Source organism: Mesoplodon bidens, assembly GCF_964165515.1.
Source record: "Mesoplodon bidens genome assembly, chromosome: 5".
Lineage (NCBI taxonomy): Eukaryota > Metazoa > Chordata > Mammalia > Artiodactyla > Ziphiidae > Mesoplodon > Mesoplodon bidens.
Window position 1 is genome coordinate 78,278,540 of NC_138161.1, and position 25,940 is coordinate 78,304,479.

General features: G+C 45.9%; 1 protein-coding gene across 1 annotated transcript in view; it reads right to left on the reverse strand.

Moving 5' to 3' along the window:
* The window catches only part of LOC308617934 (uncharacterized protein), a gene marked incomplete at its 5' end in the record, with an annotated part of 56,407 nt that overhangs the window by 22,253 nt on the left and 8,214 nt on the right, over positions 1-25,940 (reverse strand). Inside the window, 6 exons of the mRNA XM_081235344.1 lie at positions 3,910-3,954; positions 6,726-6,757; positions 16,005-16,304; positions 16,389-16,458; positions 17,250-17,329; positions 18,657-18,764. Of these exons, the coding sequence (XP_081091470.1) occupies positions 3,910-3,954; positions 6,726-6,757; positions 16,005-16,304; positions 16,389-16,458; positions 17,250-17,329; positions 18,657-18,764 (635 nt within the window). The remainder of the gene's footprint in view (positions 1-3,909; positions 3,955-6,725; positions 6,758-16,004; positions 16,305-16,388; positions 16,459-17,249; positions 17,330-18,656; positions 18,765-25,940) is intronic.

Consider the following 25,940-nt stretch of genomic DNA (forward strand, 5'->3'; position numbering starts at 1 on the left):
CCAGGCTGTACCCCAGGATGATTACCACTCCTTCCTCCAAGCCCTTACAGATGCCACCCCATTGCCTGGAAACCCCTTCCCCAGACCCCACCTGCAGAGCTCCTAGGCATCCATTAAGAGCCAGCGCAATGTCACTTCTGCTGACAGTCTCCCTCTGCCCCACCAAGGTAGGTGAGCCCTGCCTCTTTCCTGATCCATCCTGTCACATTTACCCCGTTGCCAAGCAGTGCCTGCTTGCTTAGCTGTTGGTCTGTGAGCCCCGGAGGACTGAGGCTGTGTCTCACCACCCTGATTCCCCAGCACCCATCCCTATACAGATGCTCAATGAATGAATGAATGTGTGAACGAACGAATGCTTTGCCCAGCTTTAAAGAAGCAAGCAGCCCCTACCGTGGCCCCTCTTTATTCTGTCCGTTCCCTCGGGCAGTCTTGGACCTCTGCAGGGCTGTCATTCTGCCTGGACCAGTCCCAGGTGAGGCCCACCTGCTGCCCCTGGTCCCTGGGAGAGGGAGTCTGGGGCCAGCCCTTCAGCTCACCTTCCCGCCGGTTCTAGACCTAGGACTCCTGATTCTATTTCTGCCTCCCTGCCCTGGGATCCTGCTCAAGCCCCCAGGACCATTTTTCTGCCTCACGGCACAAATTTGAGAACTAAATAAGATGTCTGCGAAGAGGGACCAGCCCAGGGCCTCGCACACAGTAGGCACTTAATAAGTGTTACTAATAGGTCACATTCACTCCTAAACTCCAGTGACAGGCCAGTCCAAGCCTGCTGCTACAAGCACTAAACCCTTCCCCTATTTGTACAGGTGAAAGCTCTAACAGCTGGCTCCCTGTTCAGGGAAGCTGGTGCACAAACAACCCCCAGCTCTGAGCTTCTCTTCTCCCAGTTTCTCATTCTGATGGGTGCCACCTTCACCACACCCGGCTGTCCTTCAGAACGCCAGCCTAGATGCAGACAAAATCCATACTCCTTCCTTTGATCCACTGCATTCAACTAGAAAAAGCTAAGCTTTTAAAAATAAACTTTACTTTAAAAAAAAAAAATAAAAGGAGAGAAAGGTGAGAAAGGGAACAGAGGGAATGTGAAAGCAGGCAAACTGAAAGAGCAGGTCCCATGCCTTATCTGGTCCAGAGGCCGGTGCATTTTCTCTCCTCTGAGGGTTGGACACTTCGGGGCAGACAGCAGGGGAATGCAGGCCACAGCCCCTTCCACATACTCTCAGCCTAGAGAGAAACAGCGGCTGCACAGCCCGCTTCCTCTCCACTCCCGAGGCCAAGTTCGGGGTCACTCCCGTCTCCCCTCTGGGGCTCGCTGCCCTGCCCTGTACCCCGTTATCAGCTCTGCTCTCAGTTTACAAGAATCACCCTCTGCTTCTCATCCAGCTGAGAAGGCTCCACCCCACTCTGGCCTGAGGTGTCTGTCGCTTCACTCACCTGACACTCTGTGGTACCCACTGGCTGGACCATACTCTGAGGGTACACACTTTTAACTCTCATCTTTTGATTCAGAAACCATCACCAGCAGCGGACTTTCTCCTCCTTTCTCAGACAGCTAGGGGAGAGCTGTCCTTGCACAATCCCATTTTAATCTCCATTTTGGTTATATCTTACAAATCCATAGTTCTCCTCTTTATTTAACGCTAAAACCAAAGGGTACTTCGCATAACTTTAGGTACTGTTCCCCTTTTGTCACTAGGAACATGGAAACCTCATAAAAATAGCCGGTGTCATCATCAAACCTGTACAATATTACCTTGAGGAAAAAGAGAAAATATACTTAATTTTCCAGATATAACAATAAAAACTCTACCATCTGGCAACAAGATTGCCAGTTGGCTCTGTTCTCAGAAATGACAAGGGTAAGAAAACAAATCAGAGGGACAACTTTTGCTACTTGTCTGTCCTGAAGTATATTCTATTCCACATAAACCTAATCACAGGAATAAATCAAGTGTGCAAAAACCACAGTCCCAGCAAACTGTTCGGGAAGCAGGGCCCTGGGCACAGACGTGACTGAGCTTAAGTTTTTCAAGAAAACACGTGGATTTTTTTCTGGACAACAAGTTTTGGATATTTTTCTTCTGATATAACCTGTTTTTTTTTCTATAATGACCTTATTGAGATCGAATTTGCATATTAAACAATTCACTCAAAGTGCACAATTCAATGGTTTTTCCCATATTCACAGAGTTGTACATCTATCGTGACAATCAATTTTACATTTTCATCGCCCCAAAAAACCCCTGTACCTTTTAACTATCCAACCTCCCCATTCCTCCCAGACCTAGACAACCGATACTCTATCTTCTGCCTGAATAGATTTGCCTCTTCTGGACATTTCATATAAATGGAATTACATAATACACAGGCTTTTGTACCTGTCTTTTCTCACTGAGCACGTTTCCAAGGTTCAACCATGTTGTAGTATGTATCAGCACTTTATTCTTTTTTATGGCTGAATAATATTCCATTATATGGTGTTGTGTATTGAATTGTGTTCCCCCCCACAAAAGAAAATTCATATTTGAAGTCCTTAGACTATGACCTTATTTGGAGATAGAGTCTTTATAGAGGTATTTACCTCAGGTAAAATGAGATCATTAGGGTAGGCGCTAATCCAGGATGACTGGTGTCCTTACAAAAAAGGGAAATTCAGACACAGAGACACATCATAGGAAGAACATCATATGATCATGATGATGGCTATCTACAAATCAACAAAAGAGATCTGGAACAGATCTTCCCTCCAAGTCCTCAGAAGGAATCAACCCTGCCGACACCTTGATCTCAAGACTTCTAGCCCCCAGAACTGTGAGACAATACATTTCTGTTGGTTAAGCCCCCCAGTCTGTGGCACTTCGTTACAGCAGTCCTAGCGAAGTAATACAAATGGGTGTACCACATTTTGTTTATGCATTTAAAACTTGATGGACTTTTGGGTTGTTTCCAACTTTTGACTATCATGAATAATGTCGCTGTGAACATTCATGCACAAGTTTCTCTTGGGTATACACAGAGGAGAGAAATTGCTGGATCAAATGGTAATTTGTTTAGCTATTTGAGAATGACCTGTTTTCCGAGATGGCTGTGACAATTTACATTCCCATCAGCGGTATATGAGGGTTTTAATTTCTCTACATCCTTGACAACACTTGCTACTATCTTTTTCATTATAGCCATCCTAGTGGGTGTGAAGTGGTATCTTGCTGTGGTTTTGATTTGTATCTTCCTGAAATGATATTGAGCATCTTTTATGTGCTTATTGGCCATTTGTACATCTTCTCCGGAGAACAGATTTTTTAATCCGAAGGGCCTATGCTAGCCCCCGCCTGCCTCTGCAGACACACTATGGCCCTGCCACCTTTCCCCTCTCTCTCTGATTCCAGTCATCTGACCTTCTTCAGCCTCTGAAAACAAGCACTGTGCACTTTCCCACATCACGGCCTTTACATCTGCAAGTCTTTTGAACTAAGACAACTCTTTTCCCCACCTTTGCCCTGTTACCTCAATTCATCCTTCAGAGTTCAAGTCGACCATCACCTCCTCAGGGAAGCCTCCCAGGACTACCCTAGCCAAGTATCCACCACCTGGCTGGGCTCACAGAGGACCCTCTATTAGGTTAGTGGAGCCAATCTAGAAAATGGCCTGACTGCCCCATCAGATAAATTCTCAGTTTCACTAAGTCCATCTTTATCACCAAACTTTAAAGTCACTGATTTCACTAGGCTAGGTAATCATGAAAGTTTAAAATTCATTCAACTCTTTCAAGTAGAAAGATGAAAGTCCCTACCTTTCATTCAGATTGTTTGAAGTAAAACAGAAAAATAACTTGTAATTTATCTTGCTATGAATTGGTTATTTTGTAAAAATTTCACTTGGGCATTTACCAATATTAATCATATCCCTTACCTGATTTACAGTCCTTTGAAGTATCTAGGTTGGGACTGGGGCAATCTAAATTTTGAGAAAGAAACAAAGTTTAATAGTATAAATACAAGGATAAAATAGAAGATTATGTCCATTTTTGTAAAAGCTGCTAAACCAAAAATAACAGAAGCACCCTATTCCATAAACTGAATCACCTCTTTAGAGCCAAAGCAGCCTTGCATGTGAAATGAATGCCCAGTTACCAATGGTAAACAATGCCATATTCTCAAAGGAAAAAAGATTTAGCCCAAGAAACCATAAGCCTTTTCCAATAGAGAGCAAACAGAAAGCCAACAACCTTTATAATTACATTTGGTTGGATTCCTGGCAATCTCTCAAGTTTGTGCCAAAGGGCATTGTTTCTTTGTCTGATTAACTCAGCAGCTCCCTAAAAACATCCCTGGCGATTAAGTAACTTGACACTAGAAAGGAAAAAAAAGCACCTGGTTTTAGATTTTGTAACTGAAGGGTAGACAGTGGTGTTACTATACCAAAGAACAGTGTCCTTCCCCAGTTAACAGTCAATTCAGGCAAACAACTGTCAACAATTTAGTAAAATGACACAAATAGGTTAGAGGTAAGGATGTAAAGTTGGCCAGATAAGTTGTGACCAGACTAGGGAGGACCTGGAATGCAGTTAGGAAGAACTGGCCTTGGGGGATGGTTCTCCTACAGGGAATGACATGGAGACGCAGAATTACATGACAGCTTCAAGCTGGAATGGGCCTTGGTGTTCCCCAAGATGTTGGTGGACACTGGGGGGTACTGACGTTCAGGATGCATTAGACTCCAGAGAGCCTGACACGGAGGCCACTGCAGAGATCCAGATATGAAGTGATGAGAGCCTAGGCCAGTGTGGGTTCATGGGAATGGATATATTATAGTATAGGAGAAGAAGGGGTAACTGCTGCAGAAGTTACCAACAATGTTAAACAGAGCAAGAGCATTTCTGTGTAGGGAAGGATTGCCCCTTAGCTACCATGTCCCTAGTCTGTATTTATGCCATGCTCAATTAGACTGCTCATGAAACAGACAACTCTTCCATTTCGTTTGTCTGGAACATTTACCCGTGCCAGGCTGGTGAACAACAGGGGCTTAATTACCAGTTGACTAATTCCCCTGGGCGTGGGCAGAGACTACCGTCCCTTCAATTTAATGAACATTGACTTAGTGTCCACCGTGTGATGGGCACTCCGCAGCATTAGGAGAAAATCCATGTCCCAGCAAACAGCCTGTGTGAGGACAAGCAGTGGCCATGCATAGACACATGAAGAAATCAGGACAATACAAAACGAAAGAAGGCCAGTATTCTGCTGGTCCAAGAGAGAAATTGAGACCACTCACTGCAGGTGAGGGATTCAGCACGAGTCCTTGAATTTGGTAGCGCTGAAACAAGCCAGGGAGGTTAAGTGTGCAGGAAGGGAGGGGCATCTCAAGCAGACAGAAACAGGCAAAAGCAAAGAGAGGGACGGGTGAGGTTGAGGTCAGCACCAGGAAGCAGGAAAGCCAGCCAGATCCAACCCTACACTTGACAGATTCATGACAGCCCCATACACTACACATTGCAGCCAAATGTTACAGAAACTTTTTTTAGATTTTAATCAGAATACTTTTATTAGGCAGGTTATTATTCTGTACTGGAAAAATGAAACTCAGGAGGGATATGGAACTTGCAAAAGTAAGACAGTGGCCCAGCGATGAGCTGAGGAGTTTCTAAGCCACTCTGCAGTCAAGTGACACAGGTCAACAACTAAAGTGGCCTCGGAGCCACCTTCCAGAAGGACTCGGAGCCATGCAGCACACGATAAAGAGAAGGAGCCAAAGCAAGAAATACATCCCCACACACTGTTTACAGCCTTTAAGAACAAGCAGCACAGGCCAGAAAGAGGACTCAACTCTCAGCACCCCCCAAACCTAGACCAAGACCTTCCTTTAATAAAGGAGTATTGGGCTTCCCTGGTGGCGCACTGGTTAAGAATCCGCCTGCCAATGCAGGGGACACAGGTTCGAGCCCTGGTCTGGGAAGATCCCACATGCCATGGAGCAACTAAGCCTATGCACCACAACTACTGAGCCTGCACTCTAGAGCCCGCGAGCCACAACTACTGAAGCGCACATGCCTAGAGCCCGAGCTCCGCAACAAGAGAAGCCACTGCAATGAAGAGTAGCCCCCGCTCGCCGCAACTAGACAAAATCGCACGCAGCAACAAAGACCCAACACGGCCAATAATAAATAAATAAATTTATGTTTTAAAATTAAATAAATAAATAAATAAATAAAAGTGTTTATTTGACCCACTTTCAGGGATAGAATTGTGTGTTGTCATTTTCATTAAGTATATAAAATTGACAACACTCAAGTATTAAAGAAAATATCTAGTCATTGTGTATGGAACATTTATAGAATTCAGTTGATAATACTTCTCTAATCTTACTTTATTGAATTTAAAATAAGGTTAAAAAGAACATTAGAGCTAGAGTTTAAAAGGAGAGAGATGTAAGAGCACTTATTTTCTATTCTTAAGTTATAAAAACTACAAAGGCCCAAGTTCTTTACATTTCTTTTTTTTTGGAATATCTGTTGAAAAACAACCTTAAAGAAAATTCTGAAAAATTGTCATTATCGCATCATCCTAACCTATTGATTATTTTAACACATTTCTATAAGTTGGTGAATGCATGAATGTAAACTGCAGCCAATAGATAAAATTAATTAAAAAATCATTTTCTAAAAATGCAAATTTCCACAGTATAGGTTAAGTTTTCGATAACTCAACATTGATTTAAGAGTTCCATACCTTTTTCTTCTGAAGAGGCACTGTGATCATCACTAGAACAAGAAAAGAAAACCAATTTTATAAACGGATACTAATTTTATACAAAATAATTATCAAAGTCTTCAAAATGATCATACTATGTTTCTGCAGTAATGTTGCAGGTGAAAGAACTCTCTCCCTCCTCAAGGTTCTTCCTGCCCCTCTCACTCCCACCTACTGCGGCCTGACTCCAAACCGCGGGACAGACGGGGCTATGGAGCGTGCACTTGAAGCCCAGCTTGCCCGGCTCACACCCCGGCACCCCTGCACAGGGTCCCTGCACGGCATCCCCGTGCCCGCCACGCCCCTTGCTCTGCCGCGTTTCCAGCGATCCATCCTCCTCGCCCCGCCCAGACGCGCTAACCCCAGCCCCTCCTCCTGGTTCCCAGAGCTGCTCCCTGAGTCGCCCTCCCTTGCTCAGGTCTTCTCACCTGCTTCTCGGGCCTCCTCCCTCAGTCCCAGCACGCCTGAGAATTAAGGGCTCGGACAGCTCCCATTCAATTAACCGGTCCTTCCCCCGCCTGGCCTGACGTTCCGTCCTCACCACCGCCTGGACTCCCTCTGCCCTGCTAGTGCCGGTCTCACGGGAGAACTCACGGTCTCCGCTGCCCACTCCCCACCCTCTCCCGGAATCAAAGCCACCTGCCTTCTGCTCTCCCACGTTACCGAAACCACCCAAGCTAGAGCCACCGAGGACTCCTGTCCGACAGACCCAGGGGGCCCTCTCCGTCCTGAGTGACCGCTCTCTCTTTAGATGAAGCACGTGACAGGCTCCCCCTCCCCCCTCCCGTGCCTCAGTGGCCTCTCCCCTCTCCATGTGCTCCATCTCCTGGCTCCAGGCCCCAGCCTCCTGGGTATTAGATCGCTGTGTCCCAGGATCACATCAGTGTACCCTCCTCACACTGCCTCCTGCTCGCCTTCATGCCAAGGTTTCAGATCCTAAATCTTTGCCCCCTTCCAGGCCCCTTCCCAGAGCTCCAGGTGCCTAGGGCCCAAGGGTCAATTCAGCACTTTGAATTGACTACGGTCAGCACTTAACTAATCACTGTCTTCCCCTCTCCAGGAAAACCCGCTCTTCCTGACCTCACCAGGTCACCTAACTAGAACCTCCAAGTCATCACTAGCTCCTTTTTCCCAGAAAGCAGCACAATCCGTGTCCTCCTAACCTCCTCCACCTCCTCCAACACATCTCTCAAATCTGTCCCCTCCTCAATGCAAACTGTTTCCACCTCCATTCAAGCTCTCTCCCCACCCAGCTGGTTGATTATATTCTCATAATTACTGGCTCATTCTCTTGGTTCGTCCCTCGTGTGACCGTCAGCATGACCTAATTATGTCTTTGCCTAGACTCTTCTGTGGCTTCTCACCACTTCCTGGCCAAAGCCTGAGTTCCCTGGCATGGCACACAAGGACCCCCACCCTGCTTCCTCGTCTCCCACCCTGCGTGCTCTCTCAGAGGGAAAGCTCTTCAGTGTCCCAAGCATACCCTGCATAACACACACACACACACACACACCACTCTCTCTGCACCCTCCCCCAAAAAGGGTCACCGCCTGTGGCCTTGCAGGTCAGGTACCCCAACTATGTGTACTCCATGGACACGTACTACAATGTTGGGTTATCCCCTCGAGTTGTGTGTGCATGTACGTGACAGCCCTGCCCTCCCCCTTGATGCCCAAACTGCTCCTCATCCCTTAAGGACAGCATTTCTCAAGGTGTGGACTGAGGACATTAGAACTCTACAGGGTGCCTTCTAAAAATCATTTTTTCTGGGCCCACTGAATCAGAATCTTTGATGAATAAATGAAAAAGCAGGCAGAAAACAACAATGATGTTATTTGCACTTATGGGGGTGTAAAATCTTTCTGCATTTTCTCACTGAATCATCCTAATAAGCCTATGAAGGCCATTTTACAAATGCAGGGACTGAGGCTCAGAGAGGTTCATTAACTTCCTTGAGGTCACACAGCTAACAAACAGAAAAGAAGCACTTGACCCTAGGCCATTATGACTTCAAAGCCCCATAGTTGCCTGGTACCATGTCTCCCTTCACTCCCCACCACTTGACCCCAAACCACAATCCTGGTAGTGAAAGTAAACTGAGGAAGAAAACAGCAAAAGCTGCAGACCAACTGCTTGCCCTTTCCTTTCTCTTTTTCAGTCAAGTTAGTCAGGTGCCTCCAGATTTTGAAATCCTCCTTGAATCAAGACTTTTTCTGGTAAACATTCCCAAGTATTTGGTATTTGGTATTTTCTAGGAAAAACATGTATTTTCATTTTCAGACCTAAGTCCTCTTATTTTTTAATCCTAAACTCCAGCTCAAAAGGTCAGAGAGTGGTGGTAAATCTGAAATTAGGAAATGCTTCAAGACACCAAGAAAGGCTAAAATATGGTTCCCATGAAATACATAGAAGAAAAAGCCAACCACCGCATCTTTTTTCTCCAGACTCATACCTCTTATAATGCAGTCGTTGTGCCTTTTAATTTAAAAATAATTATGAGAACATGTATTGAGAGTTAGCCGTTCTTATTGTACAAAATATGTCTGCTTAAAACACACTCTGTGTCCCCAATGACAAATCGCGTTTTTCTCTTAATTGTCCCTTTCATATTCCCCTTTCTACAGCTGTTTATCTTTACTTCCAGATGTGTGTACATGTGTCTAGATACCAGAACTTCTGCTAAAAACCAGAAAACCTTTATGGAAAACCTTTATTTTCTCCATGTAGTGAGGCTGCGGGTAGAGGGCCAGCTCTCTGTACTAAAACACCCGGACAGTTATGCGGGAGGAGACTTAGCCCCGAGGTGGAGGAGCCCGCCCACAGGGCAGCTCCAGGAGTCACAGCTGGGTGGAGGGAGCAACCCCAGGGGACCCACAGGGGCCCAGCCACTTTACAGAGTAGTGGAATTTGCTACCCTAAAATATGTCTCTTTGGTATATTAATTATTTTAAGTTGGTTATTCTCTAGGAAACAGCAGGCAAAGGGAAAAAACATTGAAAACCAAGCAGGAGTTACCCTCTGTAAGAAACATTTACATTTGTAAGGAAAATCGTTGTCTGCAAGGGTGTCCAAATCTGCATCTTGTCAGTGGAGAAGGCAGTGAGTTAAATGTGCATCACAACCTTACCTGTGTTGACCGTGCTCTTCCTGGAGACCTCCCAGAACTCACTCTCCTCACCCTCAACATCCTCTTTCATCTTTAGCTGAGGACAGTATTTAAGGTGAGGGCTTTGGCCTTTTTCAAGTTTTCCTCGGTATCTCCCGTGTGTCTCTGTTATTATATTTTTGTGTGACTTTCTCCTGTTAATCTGTGTCATGTCACAGTTTAATCCTTACACCACAAGAACCCAGAAGGGTAGAGGAAGATTTTCTTCCTCCCTAGCACACTACATGGATGCTAGCTAGTTCCCCACATCCTCTTCCTTTCTGCTTTTTCCGGGTGGTTTGTTAAAAGGAAAACCACGGCAACCACGGAGAGAGAGTACCCATTCCAAATGTTCCCAGTATAATTTAGGGGCTGAAGATCAGCAGGGAAGGGACTTGGACATTTATTTAATATCACTTAAAATTCCTTACATTTTGATCCAGACTCAAGCATGATGACTAGGTATAATTTCAATGCCGCCCCATGCCTATCAGCTCCCAGGCCCCATCTAATACTGGCCCCTTTCCCTCAGCGGGAGGAGAAAAACCCTGCATCTCAGCATAGTACAATCCAACCTGAGGGAGCCTTTCTCCCACCTCCACTCCCAGCCTGACAGGTGGATAGTAGGTGTCAGAAGGATTTCACTCAAATCTGGCTCAATAAGTAATAATTCTCCACTTAAAGATCTTTAGCAATTCTTCGAGTGAAAATAAAAATGTAATATAATACCTAATTTTTTTTCTTTAACTAATATTTTAAAAATATTTACTGTGTGCCTGAACCCAAGCCAAGGACCCCAAGCCCATCGATGGGCTTCACTGCAACAACCTTTTTAGTGCTTGATACTGAACTAGTGTCATCTCCGTTTCACAGATGAGGAAATAAGGCTCAGAGACCTTAGTTATTAGGTATAATTAAACCACAATGAGCCCCAAATCCTCCTTTTAACTTTTCACCAGAATTAAACCAACTAGTGTTTTACTTCTTTTAGCCCCTATCAACCTTCTGGGAAATAGGCCAGAAGTTGTTAAATGGGTTAAGGAAAGTGGAAAAGAGTTTATGTTAGTCACAAACTAGAGTTAATCTGCATAATCATGAAATAGCTATACTTTCCAGAGAATAATCTCAATGAAAGTAATATTCTCTACAATACAGATCTCTTTTCATCAACTGAAATTAACTCACAGGTGCTGTGCTAAGCGAAGGGGGTATAAAAGTAACACGTGACACATGAACCTTGTCCCCAAGGGGCACACTAATGGAAGAGAAGACAGATCAGGAAATAAATGTATATGATGTGGGAAGAGCAAAATAAAAGCAAATATAAGCTATAGTCTTAGCCCAGAGCAGGCTATGATGAACTGGGAAGGACAGAGCTCTTATGCTAAGAACATGGGCGTGTAACTAAGGCCACTTAAACCATGATGTTAAGGCCAGCCTGCATTTTCAAAGAATGCTACGCCTCAGGTAGGATCTCCTCACTGTTAGACTCAGAAAAAAAACTGAAGCGGAAAGGTGCCTACAAGATCTTCCAGCCTGATGCATTATTTTACAGAGGGGGAGAGAGACTCTAGGAGAGGTGAAGTTAATGAACACCCAAGATCACACAGCAAATTATAAGCAGAAACAATATCACAACTTGTCTCAGGCCTCTTGGTTTACCCATCAATTCATCCATTTAACGAACATGGATGGATTATGTGCCAGGCATAAGTGAACAAAGCAACTGGGTCTGTGCCTTCAAGAACACATCAGCCTGATGGGGAAGACTGTCTTCTTGTATCTGAGACAGGAAGTGCTTCAAGAGCACTTGTCTAAGATTGAAAAACTGGAGAGGGTTTCCTGGGGAAGTGACATTTAAACTGAGCCACAAAGGCCAAGCAAGAATGGACAAGAGAATGTTGCACAGCTTCTGTCTGAGGCAGGAAGGAATTTATCAAGGTCTGGGAACAGGAGGAAAGCAACTGTGTTCAGGGGGAGAGAGGTAGGAGATGAGGAAAGACAGGGAGGTGGAGAAACTCTAACTGTAACCAAACTGATGGCAACCCCAGGATGCTGAGTGGCGATCATTCACTCCACTGAGTAGTCTTCGGATTTCCCCCTTGGGAAGATTTGAAGCTTGAGAGCAAAGGAGGAAGTCAACAATGCAGGGTCTGCTGTCATCAGCATCTTTCATGGAGAACGTCTGATCCTGTGAGACCCCCCTGACATTCTACAGGCTCAGACACTGCCTGTGTTGAGTCCAAAAGGCCCAAGCATTTCCCCAAAGAAAATCTCAGGCCCCCAGACCACAAAAGCCAGACCACCCTGAAAAGAAGTTGTAGTACCAGATGAGAAAAACCCCTCAAGAGGCTAGGTAACTTTAAAACATACTCCAAGGAAACTGCCTTCACTCAGAATCAAGCTCTGGAAGCCAACTACACAGCCTCTTCCACACTGGCCAGGACAGACAGACTTTCTGAGTACCAAGTCCTCTGCGACCAGGCCCTGGGGGAGGGTCAGGGTCGAGCCGCCAGCTGTCAGTACCCCCAGGGGACACTTCCCAAGCCAGGCTGGTTTCCCATTATCACCCAATTTCTTTTATCCTAAGCATCCCAAAGACCACCGACTGCAATTAGCTCGCCCGCCCATGATGGAAGCCACCCCATAGCTGTTTTCTTCTGTGTTCAGGTTTCTGAATGAGAGCACGGCCTTCAATGCTTCAGAAAACACTTAGTACCAGCAAAGATAAAAAATCCACAGGCCTGGCTCTCCAGGCTGGCTCCTTCATCTACCCTCTCCCTTCCTTTTTTCAGTTACACCAGTAGGCAAAACTAATAGTGAAATGGGTAGGTCTTTGGGCATCAAAGGGCTAAAGGACAAAACCTGGAAACTACCGTGTTCGTCAAGAGGAGAATGGATGAAGAAAATGTGATATCATCATATAATGGAAAACTGTAAGCCATGAGAATGAAAAACTGCTTACACACAACCGAGAGAATTAATCTCACAAACATAATGTCACAAAAGAAGCCGGACACAAAAGGGTATATACTGTATGATTCTATTTTTATAAAGTTTACGAACTAGCAAAACTTATCTCTGGTCCCTCTGGGGAGGAGGGACAGGAAAGTAAGAGGAAAACAAGGGGGACTTTTAGGGTGTTATATTCTATTTCTTGACCTGGGTGGTGGTTACACAGATGTGTTCACTTTGTGGTAATTCATCAAGATGTGCACTTAAGATGCTGTGTTTTCTGTATGACTGTATATACATACACACAAAGGAAGGGTTTTCAGTATCTTGGGAAAGGAAAAGTATTATATAGGACTTTAGCTTTACTGGCCACGTTCGTGAATGGAGAATGACCCCAGGTGGAAGCAAGAGGTGACTGCATTGGGGATACAGCCCAAACGGCTGCTGTGGGGTGGCAGGAGTTAGGAGGAACAGTTTCAGGGTTTACTCCTTTCTTTCTCCTTGCAACTAACTGCCAATGAAATCTCTGCATAATGTACTCCAAAGGGAAGTGGAGCCAAGAGGGAAAAGGGCTGGAACTAAGCTGGCTTAAGGGAGACAGGAGGCAGCTGGAACACTTCTAGCAGTGAGGGGACAAGGAGGGAAGGAGGAAGAGGAAGAAGAAGGAAGAGAAAGAAATCATAAGTGCCCAGGGTGGGCAAGAAGGAGAGCTCACCTGACTGGGGATGGATGGGGTGGGGTGACTCCCATCACTCAGCCCAGTAGAAGGGATCCCTTCTCTACTCCCCTCCCTGAGCCCAGGTCTGATGTACACCTAGATTAATGGTTTTATTGCACTGCTTTGCTGTGCTTTGTTTACAAGCCGTTTATAACCTCTGGGAACTAAAGGAACAAGGAGTGTGTATGAGTGTTTATGTGTGCGTGTGTGCAGCCAAGGATTCCACATCCCCAGCATCTAACACATCGTTTGGCATATAGTTCGCACTATTAAAAAAAAAAATGTTCATTGGACAAATAAATGACAGAAAGAATGTGGTAATTAGATATAAAACAGAGACTTCCTTAATATTGAAAAATCAGTAATAACAGCTTAAATGGCCAAAAATGTGGGAATGGCTAAGTGTCAGAGGGGCATACTGTGCAGCTACTAAAAATTACAACAAACTGTAGCAAACATCTGTCGGGTGCTTTACAATTTACTGAGAATTGCACCTCCCCCTTGTTTGACACACAATTATATGGACTTTGTTACCATTAAATGACACATTAACAACGATCTCCCTGAAGAGGCCAGAAAGATCAGAGGTGGTGGACTAACAAGTTTTCATGGAAAGTGGTGGGGAGGGCCCACATTTCAGAGTAATACTAGGAAGGCTGGTAGAGGTTTTGTTAGCTCTAAGTAACTGTACTAATTTCACACACTGTATTTCAATTCACTTCCTCTTTTTTTTTTTTTTGAGGAACAAAACTTTACTTTTAGCCATAATTTGATTCAAAGTTCTCTTTAACAATTATTTACAAGTCTTGCTGTTAACTGACCACCTCTAAAGAAGTGTTTTTGATATTCCAAGCGGACACAGTTTATGTCCTAGTGTAGTTTTATTCATGCTAACTTCAAGAAATTCAACAGCAAAACCCATCCACAACAGACTTTTCTAAGACTGTCTTCCTGACTGCAACAGTGTTTTAAAGAATAGGCGAGGAAAACACACACACACACACACACAAACACACACACACACACAAAAACAAAACCAAGAAATCCCTCCCTCCTTCCTGAGAGAAGCTGGGCCTAATGTTCCATGAATGATCCACGAAAAACTGAAATGAACACTTTAAACCTCCGCATTCTCTTCTTCCTCTAGCTGATCCTGTAGAAACTCTTTTTGTGTCACGGACTGTCCCATTAAGTAAATTCTCTGCAGAGTCTCAATCTTGGCCGAGCGTTTCTGCACTGTTTTGGGTTGGACTTCCTGCAAGTATTTACTGCAATGAGAGGATTACCTAAAGGATATATTTCACAAACAAGCCATCACGTGTCTTCTGCTGAAACACTACATCCAAACACTACAACTAAAAGCCTGCTTTTGCAGATGACAGTGAGTCCTGGAGAACTCGACCACAACATCCCAAACCAGCTCTTAGTAGACATTCCCACGTAAAAAGCGGCTGCTTTTAAAGGGCTGTGGGACGCTGATAACACACAGAGGCATTGGCTGCCTTTACAGTAATAGCAGAAATCCTTCAAGCAATGTTGATCTCGCGCCTACTGTGCTCAAGACATTGTTAGGGCCCCATGGGGGCGTTGAGGGGATGATGGGCACGGGGGTGTCCCACGCATGGGCAAAAAGGGATTAAGGAAATAATCCTGCTCTCAACTCAACTTGAAAGCCGGGTGGCCAAAGCGCCGATGGTGTTCAGTAAAACCTCCCCAGTCTTCCTCCAGGTGCAGAGGGCGCAGGAACTCCAGAGAGCTGAAGCTCGAGAGCTGGGGACACACGAGGCCAGCAGAACCGGGCCTCGGGGGCGGGGAGTCGCCACGGAGGCGGGAAGGGCGCCGGTCCACACACGCGGAGAGCAAAGGGGATGCCGCAGGGAGACTTGCCCTCCTCCTCACCCGCCCGCCGCCAGGTGTACGTGAACAAATCGGGCCCACCTGCCGCCGCCGCCCTGGAGACGGGTAGCGGGCGTGGGGAAGCCGCGGCGACAGGGGGCAGCAGCGCTGCCCGTAGCCCCGCCTCCAGGCCGGGAGCCTTGGGCCTCCGAGCTGCGCGCCACCGCTTTCCGCGCGAGCACCTGCGCGCGACCCCGCCGCCGCCCGCCGGACCCAGGTGCGACCGCCTGGGCCCCCCGCCGGGGGTAGGGGGTCGGAGTCCGGGAAGCACGGCGCGTCGCCTCCCCCATGCTCCGTGCCTGCGCGGGGCAGGCGCCGCCGCCGAAGGACGCTTTGTTTGTGCGGCCCGAGCGGGGATGCCGGGGCGGGAGTGGAGCCCTCCCCCCGCCCGGGAAAGGGCAAAAGCAGAGCCTGCGGGGGAGGGTGCTAAAGACCGCAAAGGCCCTTCTCCACGCGGCGATGTTGGGTCCAGCCGCACCCCACCCCCGCTCTCCCTTTCTCCTTCCGAACCCCACCCCCCCGCCAGCCCCGCGGCTGCGCTCACCTGCTCTCCGCGACCCCCGCGCCTCGGCTCATCGTCGCTCGGCGGCTGGGGGGCGGGGGATACGACAGGCGCGCCCGGGGCTCGACGCTCGAGTGACGCCGGGGCGCCTGCAGGAGGGGTTCGCGTGCCGAGCGCTGCCCTGGGCACCCGGAGGCGGCCGACGCTGCCGGGGGAGTGAAGAGGGCGAGCGAGAGCCACAGGGGGAGGGGACTGGGCGGGAGGGGGCGCCGGGCGCGCTGCTGCAGCCGCAGCCGGAGGCCGCCCGGGCTCCCTAACGGAAACGCACGCTCGCCGGCGGCCCTGCGCGTGCACGCCGGCGTGCACACTCTCACACGTGTGCACACTCTCACACGTGCGCACACCGGCCGCTCGGTAGCTGCTTACCGCCATGCCCGAACTAGGTTTGGTGATACTAACTCCGAGGCTTCTGTGAAAGAGAAGGGCCAGCGCCATTCTGGAGGGGACGGAGAGCTCGTGTCACTCTAATTGGGATTGGATACTCCTGTGTCTGGGGGTTTTCACGAGACAGCCCGCCCCCTACAAGGAATTCCCAGATTCTCTTCTTAGGATCTGTAAGCCCCCTGAAATTCTCTTTCAGATTTTGTACCTAAATACAAGTGTCTGGGATGAGGGACCACAGCTTCCTAAGATAAGACAGCTGTGTGACCCCAACCCCACCCCAGACTGTAAAGATGGATGGATTAAACCAATGGCTCCCAAACTTTGCTGCACATTGAATCACCCAGGGAGTTTTTCAAATCGCGACGCTGAGTAGTATCCCGGATCTATTACGTTAGTGCAGTGGGATCCAGTCATCCGTATTTTTCAAAGATCCAGGTGATTACAATATTGAGGAAAGTGTGGGAACCACTGCTTAGACTGTCGGTGATCCTCACTGTACACTGTTTTCTTTTACCCCGTTTTTCAGCGTGATTGTTTGCTTGTCTGTCTTTCCCATGAGGTGGTGGGTGTCACACAGCATCTAGCCCAGGTCTGACTCCCTGTTAAGTGCTCAGAATGCCTTTACTGCAGGAAGGAGGCAAGGCAGAGTCAGGGATAGGCCCTCTACCTTGTAGACCCCTCTTTGCTCTTTCTGAAATTCTCCACAGGCTGACATACCCTTGACCTCATGGAAATGGCTTCATGTAATGCCTGAAGCTGGGGAAGAAAATGGGTCATTGCAGCTTGAAGGGATATCTGTCTTTTAGATTCTACCAAATGTCTCCGCCCCAGACCACCCCTTACCTGCCTCACTGTGACTCAAAGGTCCAGCGCTGGCAGTGTGGGTGTGTGCAATAAAGTCATAACCCCGATGGATGGAACATCTGTGAGTCCAGCACTATGATAAGGTATTTTATACTCTGGGAAAAAGCTGGCCTGGTGCTATCACTGGGCCTTGGTGTTCTTCTCTTAAACATAAACATGGACAATTTCTCAGAACATCAACCTGAGACAAGGTCCCTCTGTGACCACGACGGATGAAGACAAGAACAAGACTCCTTAATCATGTCTAAACACAGACAAAATATGAACATTGTCCAAGCCACAGTGGACACACAGCTATCCTGGCCAGTTAGAGTGACCGCTGCTTCTTTGCCAGTTAACAGCCTTAGCCTCTCTCTGGTCTGCCCTTCTATGGATAAGATTTATGAAGATACACACTCATAGAATGAACCCTGCTTTCCTAAGCCCTCCCCCAATCAGCTAACAAAAACCCAAATCCTTTAATAATATTTCCTAATACCCTCTCACTGACACACCTCCAGGATGGTGTGCATTTCCCTCACAGCAATGAGTAATAAATTCAACTTTTTAAACTATAGGTTTATTCCTAGTGGTCTTCGGCAAGGGAGCATTAAAAATAACTTAGTCGACACAATAACAGCATAAGGTAAACATTACACCCTCTTCAAGTATAAGCTAACCAGGATTTGTACAGATCCTATGACTCAAACTCACACAAGGCTGCCTGGCGGTCAGTGGAGAGCCAGGGTTCATGTTCACCTGGGTTTGTGGGGAGCCAGGCTTGTATGTTGCTTCCTCACAGGAACTGTGGCTTCCACATGAGCCTGAATTCCAGTCTTTTTCAGTTCAGTCTTTTTCTAGCTATGGGAATTTGAGGAAGTCATTTAACTTTCTTGACTTCAGCTTCCTTGCAAAAGACAAAAAAAAAAAGAAAAGAAAAGAAAAGAAAAGGCAGGGCTTCCCTGGTGGCGCAGTGGCTGAGAGTCCGCCTGCTGATGCAGGGGACACGGGTTCGTGCCCCGGTCTGAGAAGATCCCACATGACGCGGAGCTGCTGGGCCCGTGAGCCATGGCTGCTGAGCCTGCTCGTCCGGAGCCTGTGCTCCGCAACGGGAGAGGCCACAACAGTGAGAGGCCCGCGTACCGCAAAAACAAACAAACAAAAAAAAGTGGGTCTAGGAACTGGTATTCTTTTATCGAGATAGACAACATTTTCCTAGTCACACATAATTACAAAAGTTTTTTTTCTTGTGCCAAGAACTTTTAAGACATAATGTCTTAGCAACTTTCAAATATACAGTACAGTATTATTAACTCTAAGGATATATATACTATTGGTATATTTTTCATAAGTTCCCCAGGTAGCCTGACACAGCACCTGTTGGCAGACCCTGGTTTGGGAAGTTACCTTGCAGCTGCCAGATCTGAGGTACCCTTTTCCAAATGCCATTGTCTCCACTTGACTCTTGCCTCACTCTTCTCTCCTTCCGGATTCTCCTTGGGCTTCCAGGAGGCCCTGTGATATGACAAGCAAATGAACTAAAGCCTGAAAAACCATGTGAGTGGACTTGGAATAGCATCCTGCAGCCTCACCTGAGTCCTGGGACGACTGCAGCCCTGGTGGACAGCTTGCCTGCAATCTCATCACAGACCTTGAGCCACAACCGCCCAGCTAAGCTACTTACATATCCCTGACCCACACAAACTATGAAATAATAAATATTTGTTGTTTTAAGCTGTTATATTTGGCGGTAATTTGTTATGCAGCCAATAATAACTCATACAAAAGGAAATAAGATCCTAGAGTTAGTGCGCTGGAATCACATCATTTGCACTTTTAGGTAAATTCAACCATACTCACTCTGCAAAAGAGGGAGAGGGAACAAGTTACAGTGTCAACGATTCTGCCTGCTACTCCAGTGAAATAAGAGGATGCGATGAAAGAGGGAGATCTGGTTTCATCAGTCAGTCTCTGACCCAGTCCTGGGCATCTCTCATGGAGGAGCAAGTCTTAATGCACATTTTAAAATATCCATGTTTTGTACAAAGTGGGAAGAATAAGTTAATTCACTGACTTGGGATCTATATATAACATAGTCAAAATGACCCTTGAAATCCCTTACATCATCAGGGCCTGAGCCCAGGACATCCCCAAACCAAGAAGAGTACTGACTTTAGACCAGTGTAAGAGGAAGCCCAACCCTGGGACCCTGGCTTCAGAAGACCCTTCCATGGCCCTCCTCCAATCACACCTCCCACGGGCTAAGGAGTCCATGAGGCCCAAGGGATGTGCCCTTCCAGAGCCTGTGCTCTACCTCCCACTTCTAGACCAGTCTCAGCGGATGAGAGTCCCCCACATCCCTGTCCAAATGGCCCTGAGCTCACTTCCAGGGCCAGCATAGGCCTTTCCCCAGGTCCAGCTTTCTAAGGGTGGGGGATAGCACTAAAGAGCCCACTCCAGGGCACAGGGAGACCAGGTGCAGCTGTTTAAAGGGATGTGGATAGATTGTGTGTGCAAGCCGAGTGGCCTACACACGCACACAGAGCCCCTCGCCACACAGGCCAGCAGCGGAAAACCAAGAGGGAAGCCCACGGACTCCAAACTGGCTCTCCAAATGCTGCCTCGTGCTGGTGTACGACTCTTGAGAAGTCTCACTTGACCTGTCCTTCCTGTAAAATGAATCAAATGAATATTTGACAGGAATATTTGTCAAGGCAGGAAGACAAAATATATTTCATTAAACAGTGCGTTCACTCGATTTATAACTTTTACATGTTTAAACATATTACATATGGATGTCCATTTGTACTCTAGCTCAGGGTCCCGCAAATGATTGGGATGCCCTGGCCCAGAGCTAACTTCTTCATCTTTATTTTGTTTCACTTTTTAGGTTTCGACTCTTTTTTGCCTGAGAGAGTGGAGTCCAAGGCATTATTTGAGTGGGAGAGGAGAGCAATGGGATAAGGTGATTATTTTTCCATCTCCTTCTCCTTTTATTTAAATATATTGGTGTATGATTTTGCCCAGCACATTTGGTTAAATGCACAAAGATGGTGTGTCTTCTTTCTCGGAGGCCCAAATGGGGCTTGTTCTTGGGGATCTCTCTAGGTAAGGTCAATGATTAGATTTTTGTGTGTGGTGGTTATTGCTTAATCCTTTGCTGGGATAATTACTCACCTCAGTTGGGAGTGTCTCTTCCAGACCATTTTCCCTGCATCTTCATATATATCATAAAAAAACGTTGTGTGTGTATGTTTGCTTCAAAAATTGTATGATATATGCACTATTTTTCAATTTGTTTGTTCTTATGCTACAATATATCTCAAAGGTCCATGCATCTTAGTAACAAATTTTACTATTTATTTATTATTAACACTATTATTTATTTATTAACACTATTCTGTTAAAAAAAACTTTAAATTATCTGATTTTGATATTAAATGTACTATATGAAATTTGTATGTGTCATGCATGTTTTTAGATTTAAAATGTAAGTTTATTTATTTTAATTTTTGGAGAAGAGGTGTTAGTGGAGAGAGATTTGAAGAGAGGATTTCCTGAAGACATCTAGGAGAATTCCTTAGATACTGCAATACCAGGGTGAGAATTGCTTATGTAAGCTGTGATTAAGAGAAGACCAGCCATTTTCTGACTTAATTATGGCAAAAACTACTCAGTTTTCTCTCCATGCCTGTTTTCTCTGTATCATAGACTCTTGTTTTCTGTTTCCATCTTGGAAAGGCAGGTGCAGACAAGAAACCAACAGTAAGATGTTCTTTGGATGCTGACATTAGCCAGGGGAAATCTTTATTCACGTGTTCAAGCAACTCTTGGTTTTCTTCCTAAAGGCCATTTGATATATTCTCTTGAGTTCTGAGCTACCTTGGAGCTTGCATTGTTTGTTTTCTAGAACAAGGGCATCCAATTTTTTTGTTTAAGGTACTTTAGATGGCATCCTAGGGCTTGCTATGTATCTGTTTCTCCAACTGACAAAACGTGCCATCCTCCAGGCTCCACAGGGAAAGAGGGTGTTGCCCACTGTTCTGCTGTCAGTCAGAGCTCACCACGGTGCATGTTCATTACAGCAAAACACACCACCACTGACAACAGGGAACTTTGCCCAGAACTGACAGACTCCCAGCACTGAAGCTAAATCATTTATCTAGAAGAATCTAGAAGAATCTTTTATCTAATTGTAATGGCCTGAATGTTCCCCCCCTTCCCAGCCCCCAAATTTATATGTTGAAGCCCTAACCCCCCAATGTGGTGGCATTAGGAAGTGAGGCCTTTAGGAGGTAATTAGGTTTAGACGAGCTCATGATAGTGAGCCCTCCAAAATGAGATTCATATCCTATAAGAAGAGAAAAAGACACCAGAGCTCTCTTTCTCCACCATGTGAGGAAATAGCAAGAAGGCAGCCTAGTTGTGACCCAGGAGGCAGGCCCTCTCACCAAAGACCAAATCTGCCGGCCTCCAGAACTGTGGGAAAGAAATGTCTGTTTAAGCCACCCAGGCTATGGTATTTTGTTATGGCAGCTCGAGATGACTTAGACACTAGTCTTTAGGCTTCTATGGCTGACACCTGTTACCATAATTTTAGGGAGGGCCACTCTGCTTCTGCCTTTATCCAGCTGAACTTCCTCTTTGTCTCAGTTACTTAAAGAGACAGGGAGTGTATGAGGAAGAGATTCCAAGAAAGTGAATTTAGTCAGGAAGTTGGCATTGCTGCCCTCCTACACCCGTTATGCTCCCACTGTAATCGCGCCTTTGAAGACGTAACTACCTCAAAGAATCATTTCCACATCTAGTTTCACAGTACATCACTGTATCTTCAATTAACTCTAGGACTGTTACAGAACAATAAAATGTCACAACACAACTTTTTTTTAACTTTTTTTTTTTTTTTGGCTGCGTTGGGTCGTCGTTGCTGTGCGTGGGCTTTCTCTAGTTGCAGCGAGGGGGGTCTACTCTTCGTTGCAGTGCGCGGGCTTCTCCTTGCGGTGGCTTCTCTTGCTGCCGAGCACAAGCTCTAGGCACAGAGGCTTCAGTAGTTGCAGCACGTGGACTCAGTAGTTGTGGCGCACGGGCTTAATTGCTCCACAGCCCGTGGGATCTTCCCGGACCAGGGCTCGAACCCGTGTCCCCTGAATTGGCAGGCGGATTCTTAACCACTGCGCCACCAGGGAAGTCCCTCAACACAATTTTGATTCACCTTAATTTTTTTTCTTTTTTTTTGCGGTACGCGGGCCTCTCAGTGTTGTGGCCTCTCCCGTTGCAGAGCACAGGCTCCGGACGTGCAGGCTCAGTGGCCATGGCTCACGGGCCCAGCTGCTCCACAGCATGCGGGATCCTCCCGGACCGGGGCATGAACCCGCGTCCCCTGCATCGGCAGGCGGACTCCCAACCACTGCGCCACCAGGGAAGCCCGATTCACCTTAATTTTGAAAGTTAAACATCATCCAGGCTTTTTTCTAGAAGACAATAGAATAATTGTCGTCCTAGAAAAATTGCAAGTTTTCCTTTTCATGTGTTTCAGTACTGTTTTACGTATAAACCCTGTTCCCCCATGACAGAATCTGTAATATTAGTCAGGGTATTAGTTAAACTGAGAACAAATTTAGAAAAGGCTTGCTGCACAAAGTGGGGTCCACAGGCCAGCAGCGGGGGCATCACCTGGAAACTTGTAAGAAACACAGAATCTCAGGCCCACCCAGACCTGCTGAGTCCCACTCTACCTTTTAACACAATCTCCTGGTGATTTGTAGGCACCTTACAGTTTAGAGAGCAGTGATTTTAAAGTTACTGGGTAGTTCACAGACGCTCCTTCAGGAGGACCAGATTTGAGATGTTAACATCTGGAACAAAATCCAAGTCACTCCTCAGAGGAGCTCAGTGAGGACAGCAGCCTGGGGACCCAGGTCACAGCCCACCCCCCAGCTTAGGTGAGGCCAGGAAAAGGAACAGAAAGGAGGCATGTGCCTCTGAGGTGAAGGGATTCTTCAAAACAAAGGCAAGGGGGTTCAGCTGCTGGGTGGCCAAAAAGAATGACAGACCTCCCCTCCCTATGTATTTCTTTTTGGAGAAATGGTGGAGACCAGCTCTGCCATTACCTGCCCAGACAACTTTAGCAAGTGCAAGGACATTTCATAGCCTGATTTCCTCATCTCTAATATTACTTTAAAGTGATAGTTTCTATTGACACAGAACTTTACAGTTTGCAAAGCATTCCCATGCATATATTTTCATTTGAGCCAACAGGACAACTCCGTATGACAGATAAAGTAACGTTACCTCCATTTCACATATTGGAAAAGAGAGGCACAGAGCGACCTGAGAGTGCTAAGACCCCAGATCTTCAAGCTCTCGTACTGTGACCCCGGAACCACAGCCACATGAGTTCATGTGAAAGTAAATTGAAAACTGTAATGTGTTATTCCAATAAAAGGTGTTCCTTAGCACTCTAGTAACATTCCACAAAACTCGTCTAACTGAATTGACTCATCCACCAAGATGCTGGTCCCAGGATCAGCCTGTGTTGTGTTTCTCCCCTTGTGTTGTGGTAAAACTATTACCAGGAAAAGCTACTAATTAATATTAGTGATGATGTGCAAATGAATGAGCAATAAAGGAAACCCTAGCAACCCAGATGGAAGGAAATGATCACACTAAAGTTGTTACATTGTTTAGAGTCTTCTGCAGAAAGTAACTGAGAAAATCTTAAATGTTTCTTTTGAACTACTTTGAAGAACTAAAATGACCATTTCAGTTATTTGTTATTTATCCTCATACTTTCCACATTCTTCTACAAGCTCCTATGACCAATTCTAGGAGGTTCAAAGGCAGCTAAAGGACCAGGATAATGTTAAGACCAGAATTCAAGTCTTCTGTTCTTAAAATCAATGTTTATTTTGGGTTTTTCAAATAATGAGTCTGTTTTTTTTCTCTAGAAAGACACAATAGTTTCCTTTCATCTGTCTCTTAACAATAGGTCACACCCTACAGTTCTTTTATCATCTGTTATGAATTTCACTAACTCTAGTTCTTTCTTTGTCATTGATCTTACTTTTAAGTGAAAGGATTTTCAGCAGGGTTTTAAATTGGGTGAGGTCTCAAGGTCAAATGTCTTTGGCAAAGCCTGCGCTAGGAAATAGCTTTTCAGTTAAAGCAGTAGAGAAAGGAATATGAGGTTTTTTTCCTATTATTGTTATAATCCCTGCTCTGCAAATAGATGATGAAAAATACGTATGAACACCATCCTATCTAAACTGAAATGTCTTTATTCACATTCATTTCCTTGCCTTTTTTGTGGGGAGAGGGCTCCTTTTCTATTTTGAATATGTATGTAGTCATAAAAACTGCCATTTGTGGTGTGCCTACTATATACTAAAGATTATACCAAGCATTTAAAATAGATTATCTTGGAAATTCCCTGGTGGCTCAGTGATTAGGACTCCATGCTTTCACTGCCAAGGGCACGGGTTCAATCCCTGGTTGGGGACCTAATAACCCACAAGCCGCGTGGCACTGCAAAAAAATAAATAAATAAATAAAAGATACCATCTTAAATCCCCTTTGGTACTATCAAAAATATTATCAGGCTTCCCTGGTGGTGCAGTGGTTGAGAGTCCGCCTGCCGATGCAGGGGACACGGGTTCGTGCCCCGGTCCGGGAAGATCCCACATGCCGCGGAGCGGCTGGGCCCGTGAGCCATGGCCGCGGAGCCTGTGCTCCGCAGCGGGAGAAGCCACAACAATGAGAGGCCCGCGAACCAAAAAAAAAAAAAAAAAAAACCAATATTATCAACACTCTGCAGTTGATTATACAGTTCAATAATTACAATAATAGTAATCACTAATTTTCACTGCTCTTTGCAATATAATTGGCAATAGCGCTGAGCTCTTTCATGTGTATTGTCTTGCTTAGTCCTCACATCTGCCTTATGAGGTAGCTACTATTATCATTCCCATTTTACAGATAAGGAGACTGAGGGACAGATAGGTTAAGAAACTTGCCCATGGTCACTCAGTTAATAAGTTTTGGAGTGGACATCCATCCCGATGCGGGTTTATTGCCAACGCCTTTTTGTTTCCAGGAGCAGGTTACTGCTGAGTTCTGCTAATTTCTTCATAAACACAGTTGCCTTTGAAAGGCCTCTGAAGGCCTTGCTCAGTATAGACTCTAGCATTAGACAGATCTGGCTTCAAATCCCAGTGAATTTAGTCTGGCCATAACCGTCAGGACAGTTGCTTCCAATTCTGTCACCAAGTCTACTTTCCAGCCAGTGGAGAGGGAAGAAAGAACAAAAGTCCACATCCCTTCCTTTTACAAGCAAACATGAATTCTGCCCCCTTCCCATGGGTCTGAACTTCATCTCATGGCTAGATCCAAGGAAGGCTGGGGAATACAGACATTATACTGGCAGCCATGTGCTCATCTAGAATTTATAGATTTTACTAATAAAGAAAGAAGGGTAGAATGAATATTAGGACAACCAGGAGTCTTTTCCTCCTCAAGCTTCACCACTCTGTGACCTTGGACAAGTTACTTATCTTCTCTGAGCCTCAGTTTTGTCCTTTGTAAAATGAGGGTAGTAGTATCATAAGCACATGGTTAGGATTTAGCTAGTGCGTGTAAGGTAACTAGTTCAGTGTCTGGCACAAAGCAAGTATTCAATAAATGTTAACTACTATT